Here is a 21,771-nt window from a genome sequence, read left to right as displayed (position 1 = left end):
ATGCGTGAAGCCTCCAGCAGGAGTGGCAGTAGCCACGGCGGGCTGCCAGGGTGGGCTGCTGGGTGACTGCTGAGCGGGCGCCCTACGGCGAGTCATGCACGCGATAAGATAACACAAGCGCTATGTATGTACAAGGGCCGGCGCAGCTCCCGAACACTCGCCGCTCTTCTTTCTTCCTCCCGCACTCTCGTCAGCCACCTCGCCATTTTGCGCATTTTCTCATGGTGAACCACGCGCGCAAGGGCGGAGGCCACCGAGGCTCGCGCCGAGGCAGAGGCGGTTCTCGCGGTGCCTTCACTCCTCGGTCCTTTGTCAAAGCCCCCGCCGACGGTATGTTGCCCTCCCCGCCACCAGTCGCTCCTAGCACTCACTCTCGCTCCAGCTCCGAGCGCCCACTCCTTCTCTCTCCAGGAAGAGGCCCGTAATACCGAGCATCGACACCACCTATGGTCCTCCGAGGTCAAGCTTCGTCACAAAGGCATCAGTTTCGTGAGCGCAGGCAATCTCGCCGGTACATTGCCAGAAGAATCTCGTTCGGATGAGTCTCCGCTCAACGAGTCCACTCCCGATGCACCGACGCCCAATGAGTCGCTTTCAAATCGTGATGAGCCCATCGCGGACGCCATTGCACATTCTGAGAACGCCATGGCGCAGATGCACCTCGAGCCGACCGTCGAAGCTACGGCGCCGCTACCTGCGTCTGCCCTGTTCTTTGAGGACACTGCAGGTTCGAGCTCTCCTTTCATCAAACAATTACCGCCTCCGATCATACGAAATGCCTCTCCCACCCCCTCCGACTCGAGCGAGGAAGTGGTCTTGTTTCGCGGCCGGAATAACGTGAGAACTGTGACGGACTCGGTTCAGCCTACGCAGACCAAAAGCGGGACTACTGTTCCAGCTGCAAGAACATCGCCAGCAGCTCCGTCCAAGTCGGCTGCGCAGGTCCAAGCTCGCAGTACATCTGCTCGCGGATCACCTTCACTCAACAGTCGCCACCGGTACAGCTCCGACCCGGACGACGAGGCTCTCGCAGACTACATTGAAAATATACAAGCACAGGAATACGATGATGCAGGCGAATTGGTCACCGGAAGCGTCTACGCAACCTCAAGCCTTACACAGCGGGCTTTGGGGCTAATGGACAATGATGAATGGGAGGCCACCGCCAACAAGAGCACTGCGCAGGAAACCGGTCCGGAAAACACTCATAAGACGGACTGGGACCCTTCCCATCTTGAGGATTTCGACAACATCAGCACTTCGTCTGAGGTGTTTGGTAGTGTTGATCGCATACTTCGCAAACGGGCGCGGTCGAGTGGTCTGCAATATCTTGTTGTTTTCGACAATTCCAGTGAGGATGAGGCTCGCTGGATTTCCGTTACTAGGTTGACACGAGAACACGACAAGAACCTCGTGGCCGCCTTCGAAGAAACCACCGCAAATGTCGTGCTTGGAAACGAAGCTGATACCTCCGAGAGTTGGTCCGATGAGAGCGAAGACGACGACGAAGAGGATGACGACGACGACGATATGGACCTTGAAGACGAAGAAGACCTTATCCAGAGGAAGAAAGAGCGTATGAGCGATGAAAAACTTGCACGCTTGCTCGCGAAGCAAGAAGAACTGGGAATCGGCTCAAATGATCTCCTTCTGTTTGACGGTAACGACGACGATGATCTTGAGATTGACGATCTCGGTGGTGAGAACCAGTACCGCGTGCCGCAGACCACCCGAGGAAGGAAGCAGAAACCGAAATCAAAGCGGGCCAATGGTAGCTTCCCGTCAGCAACTTTGATGGCCGATGTACTTGAACAGGACCCTTACAATGGCTTCGATATCATGGACTTCGAGAGGCCGAGCCTCAAGAAGAAGAAAAAAGGCAGGGCTGTCGACCTGCCTTTCGAGCTGTCAGACGACGATCTCACGGCTCAGCTCGTCACCTCCTGGGAAAACGATCGCGATAAGAAACGTCTCAAGAAGCAGGAACGGGCGGAACTGCGCTCTCAAGGTCTGCTTGGAAAGAGGAATAAATTCAAGGCCGACTTGAATGTTAAGTACAACGAGGGAATGACATTCACTCAGATCAGAGAGGAGATCAAGGTGTTTTTGAGCTCGCCCAGCCAGAGCAGGCCTTTCCCTCCCATGGACAAACGCGACCGTGCCGCACTTCACCAGCTGGCTGCGGCTTTGGGCCTCACTTCTAGGTCTATTGGCTCTGGGACTTCACGTTTCACTACGCTCATCAAGACGTCGCGTACAAGGGACTTCGACGAGATGTCCTTTTCCAAGATCACTGCACGGTACCAGAATCGCTTCCTCCACCGAATGGATAAGCGCGGCGGAGGCAAGAAATCCGGCGGAGGAGGCGGTGGGGGGAGGTATGCCGCCGTATCCTATCAAGATGGTGATGTCGTCGGTGCATCTGCACCTGAAATCGGCTCAGAAAACAAGGGACGAGCCATGCTTGAAAAGATGGGCTGGAGTTCCGGTACAGCACTGGGTGCTATGAACAACAAGGGTATCCTTCAACCCGTGACACATGTTGTCAAGACCACGAAGACAGGCCTGGGCTAAGACATCATGCCCTTATCCACACCATCGCATGCCGTTGGCCTGGCACGTCGAGTTCTTGTTCCCCATGGTTGAATTTTTCGTAAAATCAACCCTTTGTAATTTTAGAAAGTGCAGGTGGAGGTCAGTACAGGTTCATGAACAAGGTGATCACGAAAGACGTGCTACGAAAATTTGGAGCGCAGCGAGTGTTTCCGAACAATGGTTCATTCTCGTCACTTGCATCGTTGGTCAACCTCCGCATGGTGTTCATGATCTGTACAGTGGTTGTTGATGTTTGGTTGGGGGGAGGGGCCTTAAACGCACAAATAATAGAAAATACTCGGTAAAATGACGACCGGTGCTCTGGCTACATTATCTGACCTGAGTTCATTGCACATGATGCTCGCTCACAATCTGGTATGACAGTGTTATACACTGAAACACGAATATATGAATATATGCACCCTAGCACCACTATTATGTGAGGCATGTATTACTGAGAACGATGGACGGACAGTCAATGCCAGCGAGCGCATATGTAGAGGATTAATAGCGGTGACAAGTACGGACTGGTGAAAATAACGCAGTGAGTGTCCAAGGCGGTTTGAAAATGATTAAAGGGAAAAAGCACTATAAACAGGCAGCATTTGCCAATGTTTCGTCATTTGCGCAGTAGCAAAAGGAACGCCTTCGGTCTAAGTGCTTTGTGGAAGTTGACGTACCGTAAGTACAACTGATCCCGAGACATCAAACCAGGGATGACTTCCGAGACACGGCACTCAACCTACATATGCCTGTTCCGAGTACAAAGCTGCAGTCATACTTACGCACATTGTGCCACGTAAATGTTGTTCTCATGCAACGTTACGCAAATAACTAAGCATGCATACGACAGCACAGCCATGAGACCACAACATGAATAGGAAGGCTTATTTTGACGAAACAGCATTATGCACAGTACTTCGTCGTACAGCAAGCGATGGTCGTATGCTGGTAATCTTCTATAAGAACAAACATATAATCTGCTAATCTGACACTGACTCTCCGCTCTCAGATACACTAACACCCCCTTTACCAAAATACAGGACAAGAAAAAGAAGAGGGTATGTGAGCACGATGAACTGGACAGTAACCGAGTGATATCCACACGCATGCCCCACGAGCCTTTTTTTCAGGGTACCAAAATCAAACGAAAGAGAAGGAGAAAGCCCAACGCCGTGTGCAAATGCAGAACGCCCTTCCATATGCAGCATGTAAAACCTCCCTGTGCTCCAACTAACTTCCAAATATAAACTTCGAATATTGTTAGAAGTATGAATCCTTCCAAAAGCGAAGCCTTCCGTTTACTGTCTGTCATTTTCCGGAGGTTCTTCGCCGGGCAGAAGGATCTCGTGACCAGTACCATTACGAACCCAGAAACTGGAAACGCAGCCGATGCAACTGACGGCTGCGACAAGCCACCAGGCAACCCCAACAATGCCCTTTTCTAAGCCGACACCGTACCAATAACCGGCGGCAATAGGTCCCACCGTGCGGAAGGTCGAGCTAACGCTCTGGCCAATACCGTGGATTGTGGCCAGGACGCTCGGATGCGGGCTGGAGTTGTTGAGTAGGATAATGCTGGCGGGAAGAGCGAAAGTACGCGCGGTCACCTGAAGGGTAAGGATGAGGCTGATGCCGACCCACACCCAGAATCCGGTCGCGGGACTTGGCGCGGGTGTTGGCGACGGTAAGAGAGACAGATAGGGCGCCAAGAAATATGCCAACGGGAAAAGGAAAAGCGAGTAGCGGAAGCAACGCATTAGGCCGAACCGCGTGTTCGCCCAGGGGTATATGGAAAGCTGCAGGAAAAGACCAACAATTCCAAGAACAGCTAGAGCAAAGCCAATGGCGGCAGGCTCAAAGGCAAGACCACCGCTAAAGATGAAAGGATTGGATCGCTTGACAAAGCGAGCCGTGATGTCAGATGCAGGTCTGTCGGTGGAAAGGTATACGATCCAGAGACTGGAAAACGCACTACAGAGCAGGTCAGTGGGATTGGAACATCAAGGAGGCTTTCAGAAGGAACCGTACCCCATATGGAAGTCGAAAATCGCAATCGAGAGCAAGACCCATAATACGTTGGCGGTCCAGATGCGGCTGAACGGCAAGACTTGAGGGCGCTTCGACATTCTCGGCTTTTCACCATGACGGACTGAGGCGAGCTCGACGGCGTCATCGTCCATGCCAGCCAATAGGCCATCGGAGGCGTTGTCGACGAGGCGGTATTGATGGGCATTGGGCGAAGTGAAGCGGGAAATGAACCTTTTCACTATGTCCATGAAGCTGGGTAGCGGGACCTTGGAGTTACGGATGCTCGCTAGCGTCTCCGTGAGCAGGAAATGCACGGCAACGGCCTCGAGAACAAGCAGAATGGCGCAGAGGAGGTTTGGCATGGCATAGGGGTATTTCTCCATCCATTGGATGCCGTCGACGCCGCCAAAGACAGACTCCGGGCCGAACAGCTTGGGGTATGCGGCAACAGGCTCTACGAGCAGACCGCTAAGGACTGTAGGGTTGTAGTTAGCAGGCGGGGAACACGTGGACGAGGATCTGGGGAAGGCAGCGTACTGGGACCGAGGATGTTGGCAACATTGAAGGCTAGCGGCAGCAGCAGAAAGGCGCGGGAGTGGAAGCGCTTGTCAACCGTCTCGGCAACCATGGTCCTTGCGGACCCGATGGTGCCGTTGATGGCGCCACCCAACATGCGCCAGAACGTGGCCTGCAGAAAGGTTTGCGAAAAGCCGACGCCCAGGCACGAAAAGGCGGTGCCGACGAGACCGATCAGCAGCACGCGCTTGCGGCCGCACCACGGGGCGTCGGCGACGCGGCCCCAGACGACGGCTGTGACAATCTGGGTCGCGGTGAAGCTACCCTGCAGCACGCCGGCCTGGTGCGAGATGGCCGAGTCGGGCAGGGCGGGGTCGAAGGACTTGAGCTGATGGACCATGTACGTCTGCAGCGAGGCCATCTGGAAGAAGTCGACGAAGCGCGAGATGGCTAGCACGGCGAGCTGGCCCTTGTGCGGCAGCGTGGCCCAGCTGGCGGGCGGCGGCTTGGAGTGCTCGATGGGCGTGTCCATGTCGGCGGGCTGGTCAAGTTCAAGACGGCCGAGGGAGATGGAGCGGGCATGCGGATGCACACCGGAACCATGGCGCTGATGAGCTTTGTGTTGGCGGAGGGCGGCGCCGGTGGACGAGTCAGCGGGCTCGGCCTGCGAGGTGGTTCTGCTGCGCATCGTCGGGGAGTGGAGGTGACGAAGGAGACATGGGCGCGGCACGAGGGTGATAGGACGTACGAATAGGCCGGCGACGCAGCAGCGGTGGGGCGCCCCGTTAGCTCCGTCGCAGTTGCATACGTATTGTCGCACGCGCCCGCGCTTCAGGCCCTGTCTTGGCACCGCTTGGCGACACGGCTTGCAGCGTGCGCGCGACATTGCAGGGGCCGGCCGCCAGACAGCCCGTGCGGCCGCGCAATCAACCTCACGTTCATCCAAATCCGCCGCGCCGATCGCCTCCGCATCCAGCCCGACGTTGCGACGCGCAACAAAAGCTTGGGAAGGCTTGTGTCGCCGCCTATCAATAGCAGCCGATGCGCCCTCGCTGCGACGTTTCCGGCAACGCCTCCGTCGCGCGACCTGCGCCGCACTCGTGGCATCTGCTAGGCTGGTACTCGTCGTCGTCGTCGTCGTCGTCGCCGCTGTCGTCGTCGTTGCCGCTAGCCGCGAGCCGCACCCAGCCACAGCCGCGCTGCAGCACGGCGGCCGTCAGCCACCAGTCGCCGCGACGCCATCTCAAACTGCCGTCTCCAACGCACCACACCACTGTCTCGCCGTTGCAGACATCACCACTTGCAGCCCGCGAGCCGAGCGCAGCCAAGTCGGATACCACGGCGTTGCAGTGCCCGGATTAGCATTACTGTTGTTTGCTCTGTTCTATCTATGTACTGTACATCACACCCTTTGAAGTCTCACAGCCCCGTCTCCGCATCCCCCACTCGCTTATACTGTCGCAGCAGCCGCTGCCGCACGCCGTCCGGGCTCAGCACCTCCTGCAAGCCTACTGCGCGCTGCTGCAGCGAACGCTGCCATCCGGACATGCCCCGCATCGCCCGGTGCTTGTAGAGACACAGTGCCAGCAGCGCTACCACAGCCACGCCAACCCCCAGCGGGCCTGCGATGCTGGCAATACTCGCTCCCATCGACATCGGCTGCCTCATGTAGTAGTTCACGCTGTTGAGGCCCGTGTTCCAATTGGCTCCGCCGTTGGCCACGAACGGCGCGTGCGCTTCGATGACCTCACCCTCCGCGAGCGCCGGATGCTGCTGGCAGCTCCAATCGTCGCACGACGGCATGAGGCCCGCCGACGGCACAAACGTCTTGGTGACCGCCGAACGCCTCAGCACATTGCCGTGCTCGTCCAGCGCCTCTGCAAATGCATACGACTTGACCGTCTCGATGCGCAGCCTCGTCTCGAATCCGCGCTTGGTTGCGTTGCCCACAAACTCCCACGGCCCACTCGCATCGTTGGCCGCGTAGAACTGCCATGACTGGACTTCGGTAGCGCCGTTCCACGACACGTAGAAGACCATGCCCGCAACGCTGGTCCCCGTGCGCGAGTACGTCCATAGCGCCGGGCTGTCCCGCGGCGTGCCCGACCATTCGAACTTGTACACGCGGTAGTTGACCACGCCCGACTCGGGCTGCGCGAGCTTGCCATACATGACGGCCTCGCCCGTTGGCAGATGCTCGGAGAAGAAGGGGTTGTTGCCCCATCCGATCATAACGTGGCCGTCCTTGAGGACCTGCATGTTGCCTTGCGATCCCGAGAGCAGCCCGCCTGCAGCCTCCGGCGCCAGCCATTCTTGTAGCATCGACGCTGTGCGGTCGACGTGGTTGATGGCGATGGACATGCCGCGCGACCAAGGGTTCGTCGTGTTGTAGTGGTTGCTAGCATTGTCGAAGAGGGAAAGAACAGTATGCGTCGAGTTCTCCTTCAGCCAGCGCGCGTGGTGTTGACTGGAGAAGTGCAGGTTGAGGTTGTGGAAGCTGGGGTTTGCGCCGTTCAGCTCCCAGATGACATGCCCATCCTCACCCGAGATCTTGTACACGGCGGCCATGTGCCGGGACGAGATCAGATAGTCCCCGTCGTCGTTCTTGTCGATGGAATTGATGTGGAAATAGTCCCAGGGCGAGTTGCGCGAGCGTCCATCACCGCTGGTATCGGTGGTGCCGGGTAGGGTGTAGCTGAAGCTCGGTGACACGTGGTCCATGGCGCGCCACTCGAACACCACGTCATTGGTCTCGATGTCGACTTCCTGAAAGACGCTGTCGACGATCCAGCCCATTCCCCGCTCGATGCCAAAGTCCGCCAGGTCGTACTGCCGGGTCTGATAGACGGTCATCAGCGCCGTTTTGCCGCCAGGAAGCACGCGGAACTCGTGCATGTCGGCCTGGGCGGTGGAGCCGCCGCTCTCGACCGTCTTGATGACGCGGTACTCGTTGTTCATGATCATGCCGTGACCACGGGCGAAGCCTTGGTACTGCTCGCCCTGGTAGAAGCAGAGATGATCTTCGCCCTGGTAGTCGCAGACGCGGGGCGCGTGGCCAACCATGGGGCCCATGAGACCAGCTCCGGACCACACAAGGTTCTGCGGTTGTCAGCGGATGGCAGGCGAGCTCGGGCAAGGCAGAGGACGCACGCCATAGTTATCGTAGATGTACGGGCCCGGGTCGACGTTGCGGTAGGGCGAAAGGAAAATGTAGCCCGGCGACACGAAGTCGGGCCATAGCACGTCGAATTGTATTATAGGGGCATGGATTTCGGGTCTCTGCAGCTGTGGTCAGCGGTGGCGGCGCTGGAGGTGGGCGTTGCGGAGCGCACCGAATGGAAGAAAAATGTAGGCGAGGTGTCGTTGTTCAGGTCGGCGCGTGCAGAAGCAATAAATGAGAGAAGGAGCAAGGCAACGGCAAGCAGAAACGAAGGCATGGAAGGAAAGGCTGGTGTCGGCGACATGGCAAAGATGCAGTTACGGAGCGAGGCGGCTGGTCATTGAAGAAACCACACCCCTCTGCGGCAGAACGAAAAGTAGACGCCGGCGCTGGGATGACGCGGATGCGGCCAGACGAAATGCAGTGCCAGCGCCCTGAGCGCCTTACGCAGCCAGGCTGGAGAGGCGGGCCCACCGGCGTCTCCACGCAGAGACGCGCATCCCTGGTGGCCAGCGATCACCGCACCGCGCCCCGAACGAGATTAGAGGCCTGCCCCCACCCGGCCCATCGCAATCGGAATTCCACCGCCAACACCCTCCGCACCAGGAGGGCGTGGAGACGCACACGGCCCACCCAAGCTCACGCGGCCTGCCACCGCAATTCTTGGCGCCGCGACGCTGCCCACGCCGCCCGCCTCGCCTGCCGGTCCGCGCTCGCCCACACGCCGCCCTCTCCGTTGCGTTATCGCACACTGCCGAGACGCAGGCCCCAGGGATGCTCCGTCACGTCGGATCAAGCGGCAAAAGATGTCTAGAGATTAACTGCATTTGAACGCCCTGCTGCTGAGCAGGACGGGTGGATTGCCTACGGAAGCCCCGTCCGTGGCTGTTCTGAAAGCTGTGCATAATACTGCGCCGAGAAAAGAGCTGCCTGCCATGTCCCTGATGCCAACTCCGCGTCGCCCGTTTTGGAAAGATAACATATTAACAACGATAAGCCCAAAACCCCAAGCGTGCGTGAATCAAAACCGACAAACCCCCTGCCAAAAGCCCGCCACCACGCGCCTACGAGCTGCCGAACAGCCGGTGGCCGAAGTAGCGGTGCAGCGTCATCGACGCCGCCAGCACTGTGGCTGCCGCGCCGCCTCCGACGACCAGCATGCGGAAGGCAACGTTACACATCTGGGCCCTGTTGCGTGCCCGGCACCTGTCGACGAAGCCGTCCGTGTCATTGGTGTGCGGGAACTTCTTGTCCGGCACCGGCACCTCGAGGAACTCGCACAGCGGCTCCCAGCCCTGGCCCATGCGGTACTCGAGCAGGCGCTCCGGCGGCACGAGCTTGCGCACCTCTTCGTAGTGCTCGTGGTAGACCTGCTTGCCGTACTTCTTGAAGTCGCCCTTGAAGAAGCTGGTCCAGAACTTGTACAGCATGGGCTGGTAGAGGCCGGAACCCCAGTCCCACTTGGCAACCATCTTCAATTCCGGGTCGTTGGCGCGCCAGTCGACCGTCTTGAGGCAGGAGCTGCATCGTCGATTAGCACCTGCAGCCGAGTCACGCTCCTTCAATCAACTTACGCGTGCCAAGAGTCAACGTCGCGGGTGGTCAGGATGATCTTGGCCTCGGGGTAGGCCTCAATCAGCTCCTTCGCGAAGGCAATTGCCGGCCAATCGCAGAGAGACTGCAGCGTTGTTAGCAGCCAGTCGCGCGGGTCTCCAGGGCGAAGGGTAGTACCTGGCAGTGACCCAGGAGCTGGTCCCACTGTTCGCGGCCAAAGTGGCCAACGCCGTCGTACTTGTAGGCAAGGGCGTCCCTCCACAGAAGGGCATCAGGCGGGTTCTCAACGCTGACTGCCATCATGTGGTAGGTGTCGTTGAAGCCAAGGTCGCGCAGGGCATCACGAAGGGCTGCAGACACCAGTCAGACTCCGCCCCAAGGGAGATGGCTATTGCTACTCACAAGCAGTTCCCGTGCGGCCGAGGCCCAGGCACATAACCCGCATGGGCACGGTACGTTTGCATTGGCGGCGGTCGATGTCGGTGTCGGCGGTGAAGATGTCGGTGATGGGCTTCGGGGTGTACTGGTCGGCGAACGTCATGATGGCGGGAGCTATGGAGGACGAAAGAGCGACAAGACGTGAAAAGATGGGGCTGGAAGAGAGAAGCGAAGGCTGATAGCAGACGTCTTCTTGAAGGAGCGGAAGTGCACAAAAACAACCAGGGCTGGGCAGGCCACCACTTCCCGCCGGCCATTCATATATATTGGAGCCATTGTGAGCTGGGCTGTGCGCACTTCTCAAACGTTTCATGACATCGGTGGCCAGGGACCCAGGGCAGGCTCCACCGGCGGACACATTTCGATCGCCGCGCGTCGAGAAGGCCGCTTCCTCCCAGGGCGCGGCGCCGGGGTGTCGCAGTCGTAAGCCGTGAGGCGGCTTGCGCGCCCAGACGCGCCCCTGAGCGCTGGCAAGGGCAAGTATCGACGCCAGCATGACGGTCACGGCGCCGGGCGCGTGCAGCGGGCCGGCGGCTGCAACAACGCCGACGGTACGACTGGCACAGAGAGCGAGGCAGATGAAGAGCTTACGCGGGCCGCCGCAGGCGTGGCGGTCGTTGCACACTAGGACAATGGTTGCGCAAGCCAGGGCGCGGCCTGCCCGATGCGGCGACGCGGGCGTGCTTCAGCGCATTTTACCGGCGGCCAGTGCAAGAGCGGACGGGCAAATGGGCTGACCGGGGGGCCAGCGGTGCATGGGCGAGGAAGGCCTTGAAGCTGGCCGGAGGGTCCATGTTGGGCGCCTCCAGGAGACAGGCGGATGCCAAGGCTGCGTGAGGCAAAAACGCTCCCCGCCGGCGCGTCATTGGCCGGCAGATCACAAGCACCAACCCATCTCAGCGAAACATTCTGGACGCCGCCTGCTCCTCGCGCATCCGTGGATGACGGCCTTGTTTCATCTTCAGGAGTCGCTTCTTCGCTCCTCCCCGCCGCGGCAATGATTGCACCCCCAAAGGACAGCTGTCTCTCGCTCCTGCCCATCTCTGCCCGTCGGCCTCGGTTCCGCGTCGCACCAGGCCGCCTTGGCGTTTGCTCCTGAGCCCGGAGCCCTGAGAAGCACGGCGCGAAACCGGAGCGCCGCGCCGACGTGTTTCCGCACACTGAGCTTCCACCCCACAGTCGCACCGCCGCCCACCACGCCCCGTGCGCCGAGCGGTGCGATAACCTTCGACGTGTGACGGCCCTTTCCCGCCGACACGAGCGCGACGATCATGCCGCTCTCTTGCCGGAAACTCTCTCCCCGCCGACCTTCGCTTGAGAGAAGGAGGCGCCCCTCGGCACCGCGCCTCCGGGGTCGAGGGCGTGCTGGGCGCCGGGCGATGGCAGCCGCCCCGGCTGCGGCGCGGGCCTGCTGAGACAAGCGCAACGGCGGGCTCGCCGCCCGGGCGGTCGAGGTGCGGTTGAGATGAGGTCAGCCCTACGATGCGCAAAGACGTTGCGGTCCAAAGCCACATTGCGGGGTGCGGCGCCCTGATGCTTAGCACTTTAGATTCAGATGGCCTTTGTCCCGTTGCAGCAATTCGATTTGCCAGACGAGCCCTTGCGTTACCTCGTTGGGGGACACAGCTTGATGTCGCCATATGTCGCCATGAGCTTGCCAAGCCTCCGCCGCGTTGCCGCGCCAACTATCGACAAGGCGTGCAAACACCACGAGCCCATCACGACGACCACAACCAACACCACCGCCCATTTCTAGACCAACGTCCCGCAACCTGCCCATTATGGCCCGTACCCGCTATGAGAGCAGCGAAGAGAGTAGCGACGATGAGCTGCCTGCTCTCTCCGACATCCTCAACAGGCGCCGTAACGCAAAGCCTATATGCCACCAATCGTTACCCTCACATGGACACATGACCAAACCCTCGTCGCCCGGAGCTGAAACGGCGGGTCATGCGGCAAGCGCCGTCTCCTTCACGTCTGTTGCCAGAAAACTTCCTGAGCCCGCCGTGCCGTCACTTGTCCAAAAGCCCAACAGCACACCCGTCGCTCCAAAGCGTCAGCGTGTGCTAAAGTCGGCCTCTATGGACAATAGACTTGCGCGGCCGGTGACTGCAGAAACTATCGGGTCCATTGCATCCCTTGACGAGAACGGCGAATCATTCCGCAGACGCTCCCCTATCGCGAAACGTACGCCTGCCAGGACAGCCAAGAAGACCTCACAGTACCTTGTGGGCGAGAGTTCAGATGCGAGCAGCATGGTGCAAGCAGACTCAGCTTGTAGTTCCGATTCCGAGTCCGAGTTCGAGTCCGATGAGATTATAGAGGGGGATCCGCGGTCTGCATCGCACAGTCACTTTAGCGATCTTTCCGGCGAGGATGTCAATGAAGAAGCCGCCCGGCAGCCGCATTCGCTATCGACAAATATCCAGGAATCCAAACTCAACTCTGCTCCTCTTCTGAACGATATGTCTCGAGATGGGCTGGCCTCTGGGTTCAGCATACCAGCGTATGAGATTACGTCCATCGGTGCTTCGACAGCCCCGCCTGTTCTACGGAACCCCGAATCCAGCTCTAGAGACCTTGAGCGTCCGCCTAGTTCTTCTTCTGCCGACCTCAATGCCATCTTGACATAGTGAGGAGAGACTTCATACTATCTTGGGCTCAATGTGCTGATATCCCGCCTACAGCTCGCCTCCACGGAGAATATCACCCCATAAGGTCAAGCACCACTCTGACCGCCCTTGCACTCCGCCTCCTCTTTCCAGTCCCGGCAAATCAGGCTTATTATCTCCAAAAAAGAGCCGTATCCCGACACCGCCGCATCGACCAAGCCTAGACGCCTTCTGGTCTGCAGAAGTGGTCAACTCATGGAACGACCTGCATTCGCCTCGCAAGACACTGGAATCCCCTCAGAAACCAAGGTTCGCTTCCCCTAGTGATGAGCAAGCCTACCAAATGCCGTCGCAGAAAAAGAGTCCTGCCAAAAAAGACACCACCCGGAGATCGTTCGAGCAACGAAAGCATCAATTGGCCCAGGACTTTCTCGAGGAGCTGGATATGACGATAACCAAAGGGCAAATATCATTACTTACAGCCGAATCAGGAGGTGTAAAGCTGGTTTGGAGCAAGACCTTGAGCACGACCGCCGGAAGAGCAAACTGGAAGAAGGAGAGCATGAAGGTTCGGGAAAATGGGATGTTTTCGGCGCACCACAAGCATCACGCGAGCATCGAACTTGCAGAAAAAGTCATCGATGACGAAGGTATTGCAACCAAGACTGGTCTTCGTGAAGATGCTGACTGCTATATCAGATCGCCTCATTAACGTCATAGCACACGAGTTTTGTCATCTCACAAACTTCATGATTAGCAACGTGCGGGACAACCCGCACGGAAAAGAGTTCAAGGAATGGTATGAAGCTTGGTGGATGCCGTTGTCGTGTACAAAGCCATGGCTAAGCAATCTATCACAGGGCCAAAAAGGTTAGCCGGGCTTTCGGTCACCGCAATGTCAACGTCACTACGAAACACGCCTACGCCATTGACTACAAATATGTTTGGACATGCGTTAGCTGCGGGCATGAATTCAAGCGCCACTCGAAATCTATCGATCCAACAAAACACCGGTGCGGCTCCTGCAAGTCCGAGCTCGTGCAAACGAAGCCAGCTGTGCGGCGGAAGGATCCAAATAAAGGTCCTAACGGGTATCAAGTATTCATGAAGGAGAACTTCCAGAGGATCAAGCGGGAGAATGAGGGCAAGAGTCACAAGGATATCATGGAGATCGTTGGAAGAGAATACAAAGAGACGAAGATCAAACAAGCGAAGCAGGTGGATGTAGAGGATGGTCTGAGGGGCGTTACTAGAGCCGTCGAAGCAGTTACTCTAGAAAATTAGACCGTTAGGGCAGCCACGCTTTCTGAGCACGTGGGTCTGGATCGCTTCAGAGCTCAAATAAAATACTATCGGGTTGTGAAACCAGATACCTCGATCCCACACAGTTGAAGCGTTCGTATCATATGATCCTACGCAAAGTACGTGAGGCGGACTTCTCTACTCCAGTCAACTTACGTGGTATATATAATGGCGCCATGTACTTCTGAGTATTATAAAATGCTTTTATAAGTATCGAGACTATTATAATTATAGCTTTACCTTGTAGGAAAGATCTGGCAGAAGTATTTCGAAGATAGTATTAAGCGTGTAACGCATTCTTAGCACTTATAACGTCTACCTAGTCATCGAGCGTCCATAGGAGAAAGATGTTAATAGCGGGACGAATGAGAAAAGGATAACGAATTGATGTAGAATGTTACTAAAGATTGTACCGGCTCAACAATAAACCGAGCTTGCTTGTGATCTAGGTAGAGCCTGGTGCAGATTCACATGTCAATTTTGATGGCGATGAAGCGGACCCGCGTCAGATGGCGAGGAGGAATTGACGAACTTAAGGCGACGGCTGGACAGTACTTGGACCAATCTGGACTTCTTGAAACACTGAAAAGTTATCGGCGTAGTAAGAGAGAGAGAGGGAGAGAGAGCTGTAAACATGGTCCAACGGACTGCGTTGTTGAGACGACGTTTGCGGTGCACCCCGCCTTTATCTGTGATAAGATGTGCCTTTCCCCACCTTTGGCACAGCTCTCCAAGCTCCCCACCAACCTTCGACCAGCTCCTCTGCCAGCACCGCCCAGCATGCCGCAGTCCGTCCCTGCCCCGGCCCGGCGCATCCCCGTTGAGCCGCTGACGCCGGCAGGTTTTGCGCCCTTCGGCACCGTTATCGAGAATCCGGTACGGACGGGTTCACTGCAGCCCAACGGCGGCCTGCAGACAGTGCCCGCCAACCAGGGCACCGCCCTCAAGTACCTGGACGTCACGCACATGACCGACTTTTACCACCTCGCTGCGAGCGGAAAGCCTGCCAAGCCCGTCATGAACATGTTCGTGTGCTCGCCCCGCAAGCTGCGCCACGACGACGTCTTTGACGTGTCCATACTCGAGCGCCATCCCTTTACGCCACAGACCTTCATACCCATGGGCCTGGCCGCCTCTGATGCTTTGACGCAGTATCTGGTCATTGTTGCCCCGACGCTGCCAGCGTCGGCCACGGCCCAGCAGAAGCGCCCGCCCCCCTTCCCAACGCCGGAGCCTCGGAGGCGTCGCTCGCTCCGTGACATCTTCTCACGCGCACGCCCCTCGCCCTTTACCAACGAAGCAGCGCCACCTTCGCCCTCGACAACGAGGGAGTTGGCACCGGTTGCGCCGCCAAAGGGTCCTGGCATGCCTGATCTCAACAGCGCCAGGGCATTCATCGCCAAGGGAAACCAAGCTGTGACCTACGGTGCCGGTACCTGGCATGCGCCGATGTGCGTTTTGGGCGCCAACGACATCGATTTCGTTGTCGTGCAGTTTGCCAACGGTGTGGGTACGGAAGATTGTCAGGAGGTAGAGCTGAAGGCGGCCGATGGGAGCGCGGGGCTGACTGTGCCGGTGGGCGAGAGCACTGTGCCGGCACTTGTGGTGAAGGCGAAACTCTGATGATGCAAAGCCAGAAAAGGCAAGACTAGGGGAGCACGTAAAAGGGAATGGAATAGGAAAGGTTACAAGCTTACTCTCGTGTACGTACATGGTCGTCTGGCGAATGAATACGCACTCGTCCAGATGCGCTCCTCGTCAAAAATTTCCTAGCAACGGCGCCATCCAGGGTAGCATCGGTGGTGGTGAGGGAGGGGCCCAAAGTGGTTGTGATGGACAGCACACCAAATTTAGAAGCGCGTAAAGCCGGACAAGAAGCAGGGGTGGCAGGGAAGACTGAGGAATTGCCGAGCGATGACAGACAGCGGTCGCCACCTCCCTTTTCCGTGCATCGCTGTCATCCTCCACAGGCTTGAGGCCGTGGGCTCGCTTGGTCGCAGGGTGAAGATAGCTACAGCGGGCTTAGCGCCTCGCTTGGGTGCGCGTACAGGCTTCCCGTTCGGGCAAGATTGTATAAGCTCAATGGCATATTGCAATGCCGGCACGGGGCGCTGCCACAAGAGAGGCAAGGGACGAAGCGACGCCGACGCCCAGGGCAGCACGAGGCAGCCGGAGGGCGTTCCTTGCAGGCTATATGCACCGCTGCTATGACCCTACGATGGAACGATGGCAGAAGGGCCGGAGAAAGCCATTGTTCCTATTTTCTGGAGCGGACGACGATCCGTGGGCTGGCGACATGGGTACGGGCATTTCCCGTGTTGCGGTCATGCACGCCGCGCCCGGGCCCGAGTCGTGGCCGCGGCGCGAAAAGCAGAAGCGATGTGCGGTGTTGCAGACGAGGGTGAGGGGCGTGACGTCATGCGGCGCAGGAAGCGCTTCCGACGGCGGATCTCATCACCTCTGCATCTGCAACACGCCCCACACTAGCCACACCAGCCCGCCCCACGCGTTCTGACGTGCCGCGGCCGTGGCCAGTCCGCCGCTGCTGCTGCTCGCACATGACCCTCGCGCGCGTCCGAGCCAGCCGAACCCTGCCACTGCCCCCGCCCTCGCGCTTGGCCAGACGTCGCGCGGCCTGTCCCGCGACACCGCAACGCGCTGCGTGCCACGCTGTGATTCGCCCGCCGGCTAGCCGTTTCATCTTGCCCTCCAGCCGCCAGCTCTCTCCAGCTGATTAGGCACGCGCCCCAGCAGCCCTACGTCATGGTGCGCTGCCCGCGTTGCCCAGTCCCCGCCAACGGCCGCCCGACCGTCGCAGCGTGATGGGCCGCCTGTTGCGTGCGACGAGTCCGCTGGCCTGTGGCCGTGCAACCGGATCGAGCCCGTCGCGGCACGGCGCACCTCCACACCACGGGTAGCCTGTCGATAGCGCCTGCCCATCACCAGCACTAGCCACCCGCCCTGCACCTGCGCCGCGTCGCTTGCGCCTCTGCTGTGGCAAAGCCGTCTCCAGCTGTGCGGCTACACGGCCTGATCCTCGACCACCCGACCAATCGCCGTGCTTGGAGCCCGAATCGTGCGTGACGAGCTGAGCTGAAAGCCTCCCGCGCCTGCAGCCAGTCAGCCGATGCTGCGCCAGAAGCAAGGGCTACCCGCTTCCTGTGAGCTGGCACCCGGCGGCCGATCGCTGTGGCGGGAGCTGGCCTGTGGCTCTTTGCTCCCTGTCGATGCAAACCGCGCCTCCACTGAGCCACTCCAGCACTCGCCACCTCTGCCGCTTGATGCGGCGCCTCATCGAACATCATTCCCGACGGTCGCCTTATGCCCACGCGGGCTTGACCTCCGACGACGTGTCCGGCCTGGCGGCCAGTAGCCTAGGCAATATGCGGGGCAACTCTGTGTGAGACCCATGGCTCACCAGCTCCTCCCAGGAACTCGCCTCACGTGCATGAAATATTTGTCAAGTCTGAAAGCCGGTGAATTTGGCCTTATGTTGTCATCTACTCGGGCGTCCCCCACCCTCCCCGAAATTGTGGGAGACAAGCATTACATGAAGCACAATTCGAAACTGATGGGTATCTTCTTTCGTGTAAAGAAGCCAGCGCGCCGTGTAAGGCCCGCGACGAAAAGAAAAGATTACAGGAGCAGCGTGCAACGCAGAATACATCAACGTGGAACAGAAACACAAAGGGAAATCGAGAGCAATCTCAGCCATCACGCCCGAGGCGCTATAGATAGAAGCCCTTGAAGCCACCGTCGTTGCTAGTCCATGCAAGGAAAAATTAAGTAGTGGGTATCCGAAGTCGCAAATGCGGGCCAATCCAAGTGGTATCTCAAGCCAAACAAACGCCCGTGGGTGCAGATACATGTCCCTAAAGCGCTTCCGACCAGCGCTCGCGCCATGACGAAATTTACAGCTCATAACCAGTCGTTAGCCTTGGGAAGCGAGGGTAGACGTGCGCGGCTCGCGCATTTCAGAAGAGAAGGCGAAGCTCGTAGCCAGACGTCGTCGTCGTCTCAATTGCGCCAACCTCACCGTCGACTTGCACATCGGTCGCTCCAGAGTCCCATTCGCGTTTCATCGGCGAGTCAGCGTGGATCTCCTGAAACTCCGCCGTCATGTCTTGGCCTTCGGGCATTTCCTGGACGTCGCTGTCGTCCAGGGCGATCGCAAGGCCCTTCGCATTGATCCGAATGGTACGGACAACTCGAGTCGGCTCGAGCTTGCACTTCATTGCAATGCCGTTGACCAGGTCCTTAAGCGTGCGTTGCATGAGATACACAGCCCGGTGGTAGTTGTCTTCCGGTGGCCTCCCGACAAATCTTGGTTGCACATAGAAGCATGCAACTGCTAATTGTCAGATCATGGTCTTGTGGCAAACAGGGGTGGGGGCTGGGCAAAAATAGACTTACTAGGTTTGATAGCTCGCTCGGGTGGTGGCTGGTACGAAAGATCAACGCCAAGCGCGTCAATCCAGCCGCCAATCGACCCATCCGCCGACGCCTTCTGCACCTTGACAGGGTTATTGGAAACAGTTGGTTGGACAGCCAGCGAATTGATATCACCGGTCGCTGTTTGCGGCATGTTGCGCCATTCGTTCGAGGATACACGCGATGGCGGAGGGAAGGATTGGAACGTTGAGCTACGACGTTCACCCGAGTTGACGGACTGCGAGCTCGGTGTTGGCGAGACGATGGAGGAGTTCCTGCTCTGTCCGTCCCACATCGCCGAGTCTCCCGTCTCAACCTTGGTAAGGTCTTGGGGTTCCCCAGAAAGATGCACCGGGTGAAGGTCAGGATCGTCGAGATCCTCACCCTTCAAGTACAAGATACTTGTGGGCCTGGTAGAGGTGAACATGTCCTGGAGCGTTGCAAGCTTCAAGTGTAGATCCTCCTCTGCCGAAGGCCTGTTTCCGGTAGAGCTGGCGGACGACATGGACCAGGTCCGCTTGTGCTTGGGGACTTTGCCAGGTCGGTCGTTGGCACTCGCACTCGCCTTCGCAATGGATCCCCTTTTCCTCTTGCCAAAATCTTTCATGCCGGACTCTGCTTGCGTAATTTGCTGCTTCAGCTTGTCGATGGTCTTCTTGACGTGAGTGACGTCGTTAGACAGCTTGCGCTCAGCTCCATGGTCGCGGAAGAGTTTGACTTTACAGTAGCAGATCTCCAGCTGGGGGGAATCCGCCAAACCTGATGCCTGAGCGCCGACCAGCTCGGTTTTCGCGCAAAGCCTCACCGGAATGCCCTTCACACCCTTGGAATGGCTGAAGTCTGTGGAGAGGAAGTTGAAGCGAACGGCGACCGAACACTCAACAACGCCGTTGGCACTCGCAGCCGGCGTCCAAGTTACGCAGAACCCATCGAAGGACGCGGATTCCAGCTCGACCCGAGGGCGCGTCGAGCCGTCGCCGCCCCCAACCTGAGTTGGATCGACGAATTCGACCGCTTGTAGGCGACCACCACGTTGATGAGCTTCGTTCGTGCCGCGTCCCTCTTTCCACAGCTGCCAGCAGGCTGATGGTCGCTGGCGTTGCTGCTCGTCCTCGAAGGAGATGCGAATGTACGTCCGGTATTTAGCGGGAACGCCGGCAATCGGAGAAGGAGCCGGGGCAGTGTCCACGATTGCGATGGAATAGGCTTGGCCCTTGTTGAGATACGTGACCGGAATCTCGTCCGCGTGCTTGATCATAGCAGTGGGCGCGTTGAGCGTTACATGCCAGCGGAAGCTGCCTTTGTTTAGCAGAATTCGACTTGTGAGGTAAAGTACCGAGGGGAAGCTTACTTCTCAATGTTTTGTTGAAGAAGGCTGGGGCGTTGGTGCTCGCTGAACGCTTGAGCGAAGCCGAGCATCGGTGATCGCTCTTGCATCTCGATGTCGACAGGCATGCCGTCGATTGACGGCTCCTCAGCTTGGGACATGGGATCGAATGCAGCATGCTGATGGGAGAATTGGTGGGGCGCAAACGACTGAGCCTGAGACATCTGAGGCATGGCGAACGGGTTCGCGTTCTGGAAGGGGAGAGGCGCAATGGGATGAGGTTGGAAGCCGTGCATGGAGGGGCCGGTCGACTGGGCGGCCTGGAGAGCCCCGTCAGACGTGGGCATGGACAACGGGGTGCCCAAGCCCATGGTGAAGCCGGGCGTGTGCAGGTCGCCAGCCTGGCTGTGGTAGATGGTGTTGGTGCCGCCGGGCGTGGGCGTGTAGTAACCCGGCGGCTGGTTGGCGAAGGAGGCGAAGGCGAAGCTGTTCGGGTCCATGAGCGAGGGCGTGAAGCGCCATTGCTCAGCACCGCGAGGGGTGGGGTCCTGGTCCTTCACATCCTCGGAGTCGCCAAAATGACTGCAGCAGGCGTTGTGGTCAGCAAAGGCGCATGGCGGTGGAGGTGCGGGCGGTGATGTGCGAAGCGACTAGCGCATCTGAGCGACTGAGTCGCGCCTGCGGGTGATCAACATACTGGAGCGCCAAGTCAAGGGCAGACGTGGTGTTTTGCGACGGCGCAGACGCACGAGACACGGGGCCGAGCTGCGGAAAGGAGGCTTTGAAGCTCGCGATCAGCTCATCATTCGGCTTTTGCGAATTGGTCCTGCGTGTGGGCAACATGTCAGCAGGCTGGCCGGAGCGCGACGCGCAGCACGCGCAAGCACGCGCAAACAGCTTACCGATTGCGGAACATGTTGGGAGAGCTCGGCGGAGCGTGCAGTCAGGGTGCCAGGAGCATGAAGAGAGAGAGGCCGGCGAGGTGGTAGCTGGGGTGTGGAACGGCGGCGGTGGGCGGTGCGCGGGCGCCTAGTACGTGTGGCTGACTACAGGTACGGCACCATGCGATTCGGGGAGCAAAAGGCGGGCGCGCATATGCGAGCGAAAGGCGCCAGTCTTTTATGAAGCAAAACCGTTTATTTCGACGCCATGTGGACCAGCACTTGCAAGGGTGGTGAGGGAAGGAAGCGGCGCGCACGAGCCCAGGAAGGTGACCGCACCGGAACAGCAGATCACGATGCGAGCGTCAATCGTCGGGGTCGGGGCAACGCGCGACGCCCCATTGCGCTGCGTCATACCTCAGCCGGCCGTGGCTGTGCGCAGGACCACGCGCGCCGTCTACACGCCTAGGCCTGGGACCTCACTCCAGAGACGCGGCCACGCCAACGCCCGAAAAATCGGACGCTGATCGCTCGTCCCTACAGCATCCCAGATCCCAGCCCAGCGCCGCCGTGGTCTGGCCGCCTGCAGATTATTGTCGCGCGCCGCCTTCCAATCTCTCCCGCCCGTCGCGACAGCGTGCACGGGGCACGGCCGCGCGGGGAGCACGTTGTCGCCCAGCACCCAGCGTCGCCGCTGTGAATGAAACTGCAGCGTCGCGCGCGTCCAAGCGTGCCACTTGCCTCTGGAACGTCTCTGGGCCCCGGGCGCGGATAGCAAGCAGCCACACGGAGAACGTGACGCTCCAGGGGCCCGCCGCCTCCTGGCGCACATGCTGCCCCGTCCTATCGCGCGCCGGGAGCACAGGTTGCGCCTCAGCTGCCGTGCGGAGATGAGAATGACGTGCCGGTGCCGAGTGCGCGCGA

General features: G+C 58.8%; 7 protein-coding genes across 7 annotated transcripts; 3 read left to right on the top strand and 4 right to left on the bottom strand.

Annotated features, from left to right (window-relative positions):
* Positions 1–221: 221 nt before the first annotated feature.
* On the top strand, positions 222–2,574 carry SQS1 (squalene synthetase-like protein; the record flags this gene model as incomplete). Its single annotated transcript, XM_066777164.1, has 2 exons — positions 222–330; positions 383–2,574. The coding sequence occupies 2 exons, from the start codon at positions 222–224 to the stop codon at positions 2,572–2,574; spliced, it is 2,301 nt and encodes a 766-aa protein (XP_066633006.1).
* Positions 2,575–3,896: 1,322 nt separating this feature from the next.
* SLS55_005719 (uncharacterized protein) lies at positions 3,897–5,830 on the bottom strand (the record flags this gene model as incomplete). Its single annotated transcript, XM_066777163.1, has 3 exons — positions 3,897–4,569; positions 4,627–5,101; positions 5,164–5,830. 3 exons carry the CDS (start codon positions 5,828–5,830, stop codon positions 3,897–3,899), a joined length of 1,815 nt encoding a protein of 604 aa, XP_066633005.1.
* Positions 5,831–6,561: 731 nt separating this feature from the next.
* SLS55_005718 (uncharacterized protein) lies at positions 6,562–8,579 on the bottom strand (the record flags this gene model as incomplete). The annotated part of the gene is made up of 3 exons (XM_066777162.1): positions 6,562–8,241; positions 8,293–8,421; positions 8,559–8,579. 3 exons carry the CDS (start codon positions 8,577–8,579, stop codon positions 6,562–6,564), a joined length of 1,830 nt encoding a protein of 609 aa, XP_066633004.1.
* A 787-nt stretch (positions 8,580–9,366) lies between these two features.
* On the bottom strand, positions 9,367–10,397 carry SLS55_005717 (uncharacterized protein; the record flags this gene model as incomplete). The annotated part of the gene is made up of 4 exons (XM_066777161.1): positions 9,367–9,823; positions 9,877–9,980; positions 10,034–10,206; positions 10,259–10,397. The coding sequence occupies 4 exons, from the start codon at positions 10,395–10,397 to the stop codon at positions 9,367–9,369; spliced, it is 873 nt and encodes a 290-aa protein (XP_066633003.1).
* Positions 10,398–12,075: 1,678 nt separating this feature from the next.
* Positions 12,076–14,190, top strand: SLS55_005716 (uncharacterized protein; the record flags this gene model as incomplete). Its single annotated transcript, XM_066777160.1, has 4 exons — positions 12,076–12,880; positions 13,131–13,556; positions 13,606–13,705; positions 13,767–14,190. 4 exons carry the CDS (start codon positions 12,076–12,078, stop codon positions 14,188–14,190), a joined length of 1,755 nt encoding a protein of 584 aa, XP_066633002.1.
* A 798-nt stretch (positions 14,191–14,988) lies between these two features.
* SLS55_005715 (uncharacterized protein) lies at positions 14,989–15,831 on the top strand (the record flags this gene model as incomplete). Its single annotated transcript, XM_066777159.1, has 1 exon — positions 14,989–15,831. The coding sequence occupies one exon, from the start codon at positions 14,989–14,991 to the stop codon at positions 15,829–15,831; it is 843 nt and encodes a 280-aa protein (XP_066633001.1).
* Positions 15,832–18,182: 2,351 nt separating this feature from the next.
* On the bottom strand, positions 18,183–20,882 carry SLS55_005714 (uncharacterized protein; the record flags this gene model as incomplete). The annotated part of the gene is made up of 5 exons (XM_066777158.1): positions 18,183–18,556; positions 18,622–19,934; positions 19,991–20,548; positions 20,664–20,792; positions 20,869–20,882. The coding sequence occupies 5 exons, from the start codon at positions 20,880–20,882 to the stop codon at positions 18,183–18,185; spliced, it is 2,388 nt and encodes a 795-aa protein (XP_066633000.1).
* Between the last annotated feature and the right edge of the window lie 889 nt (positions 20,883–21,771).

The sequence above is a fragment of the Diplodia seriata genome, assembly GCF_021436955.1.
Source record: "Diplodia seriata strain FDS-637 chromosome Unknown scaffold_5, whole genome shotgun sequence".
In the NCBI taxonomy this organism is placed as follows: domain Eukaryota; kingdom Fungi; phylum Ascomycota; class Dothideomycetes; order Botryosphaeriales; family Botryosphaeriaceae; genus Diplodia; species Diplodia seriata.
Note: the sequence above shows the minus strand (reverse complement) of the source record. Positions and strands in the feature narration are given on the sequence as shown.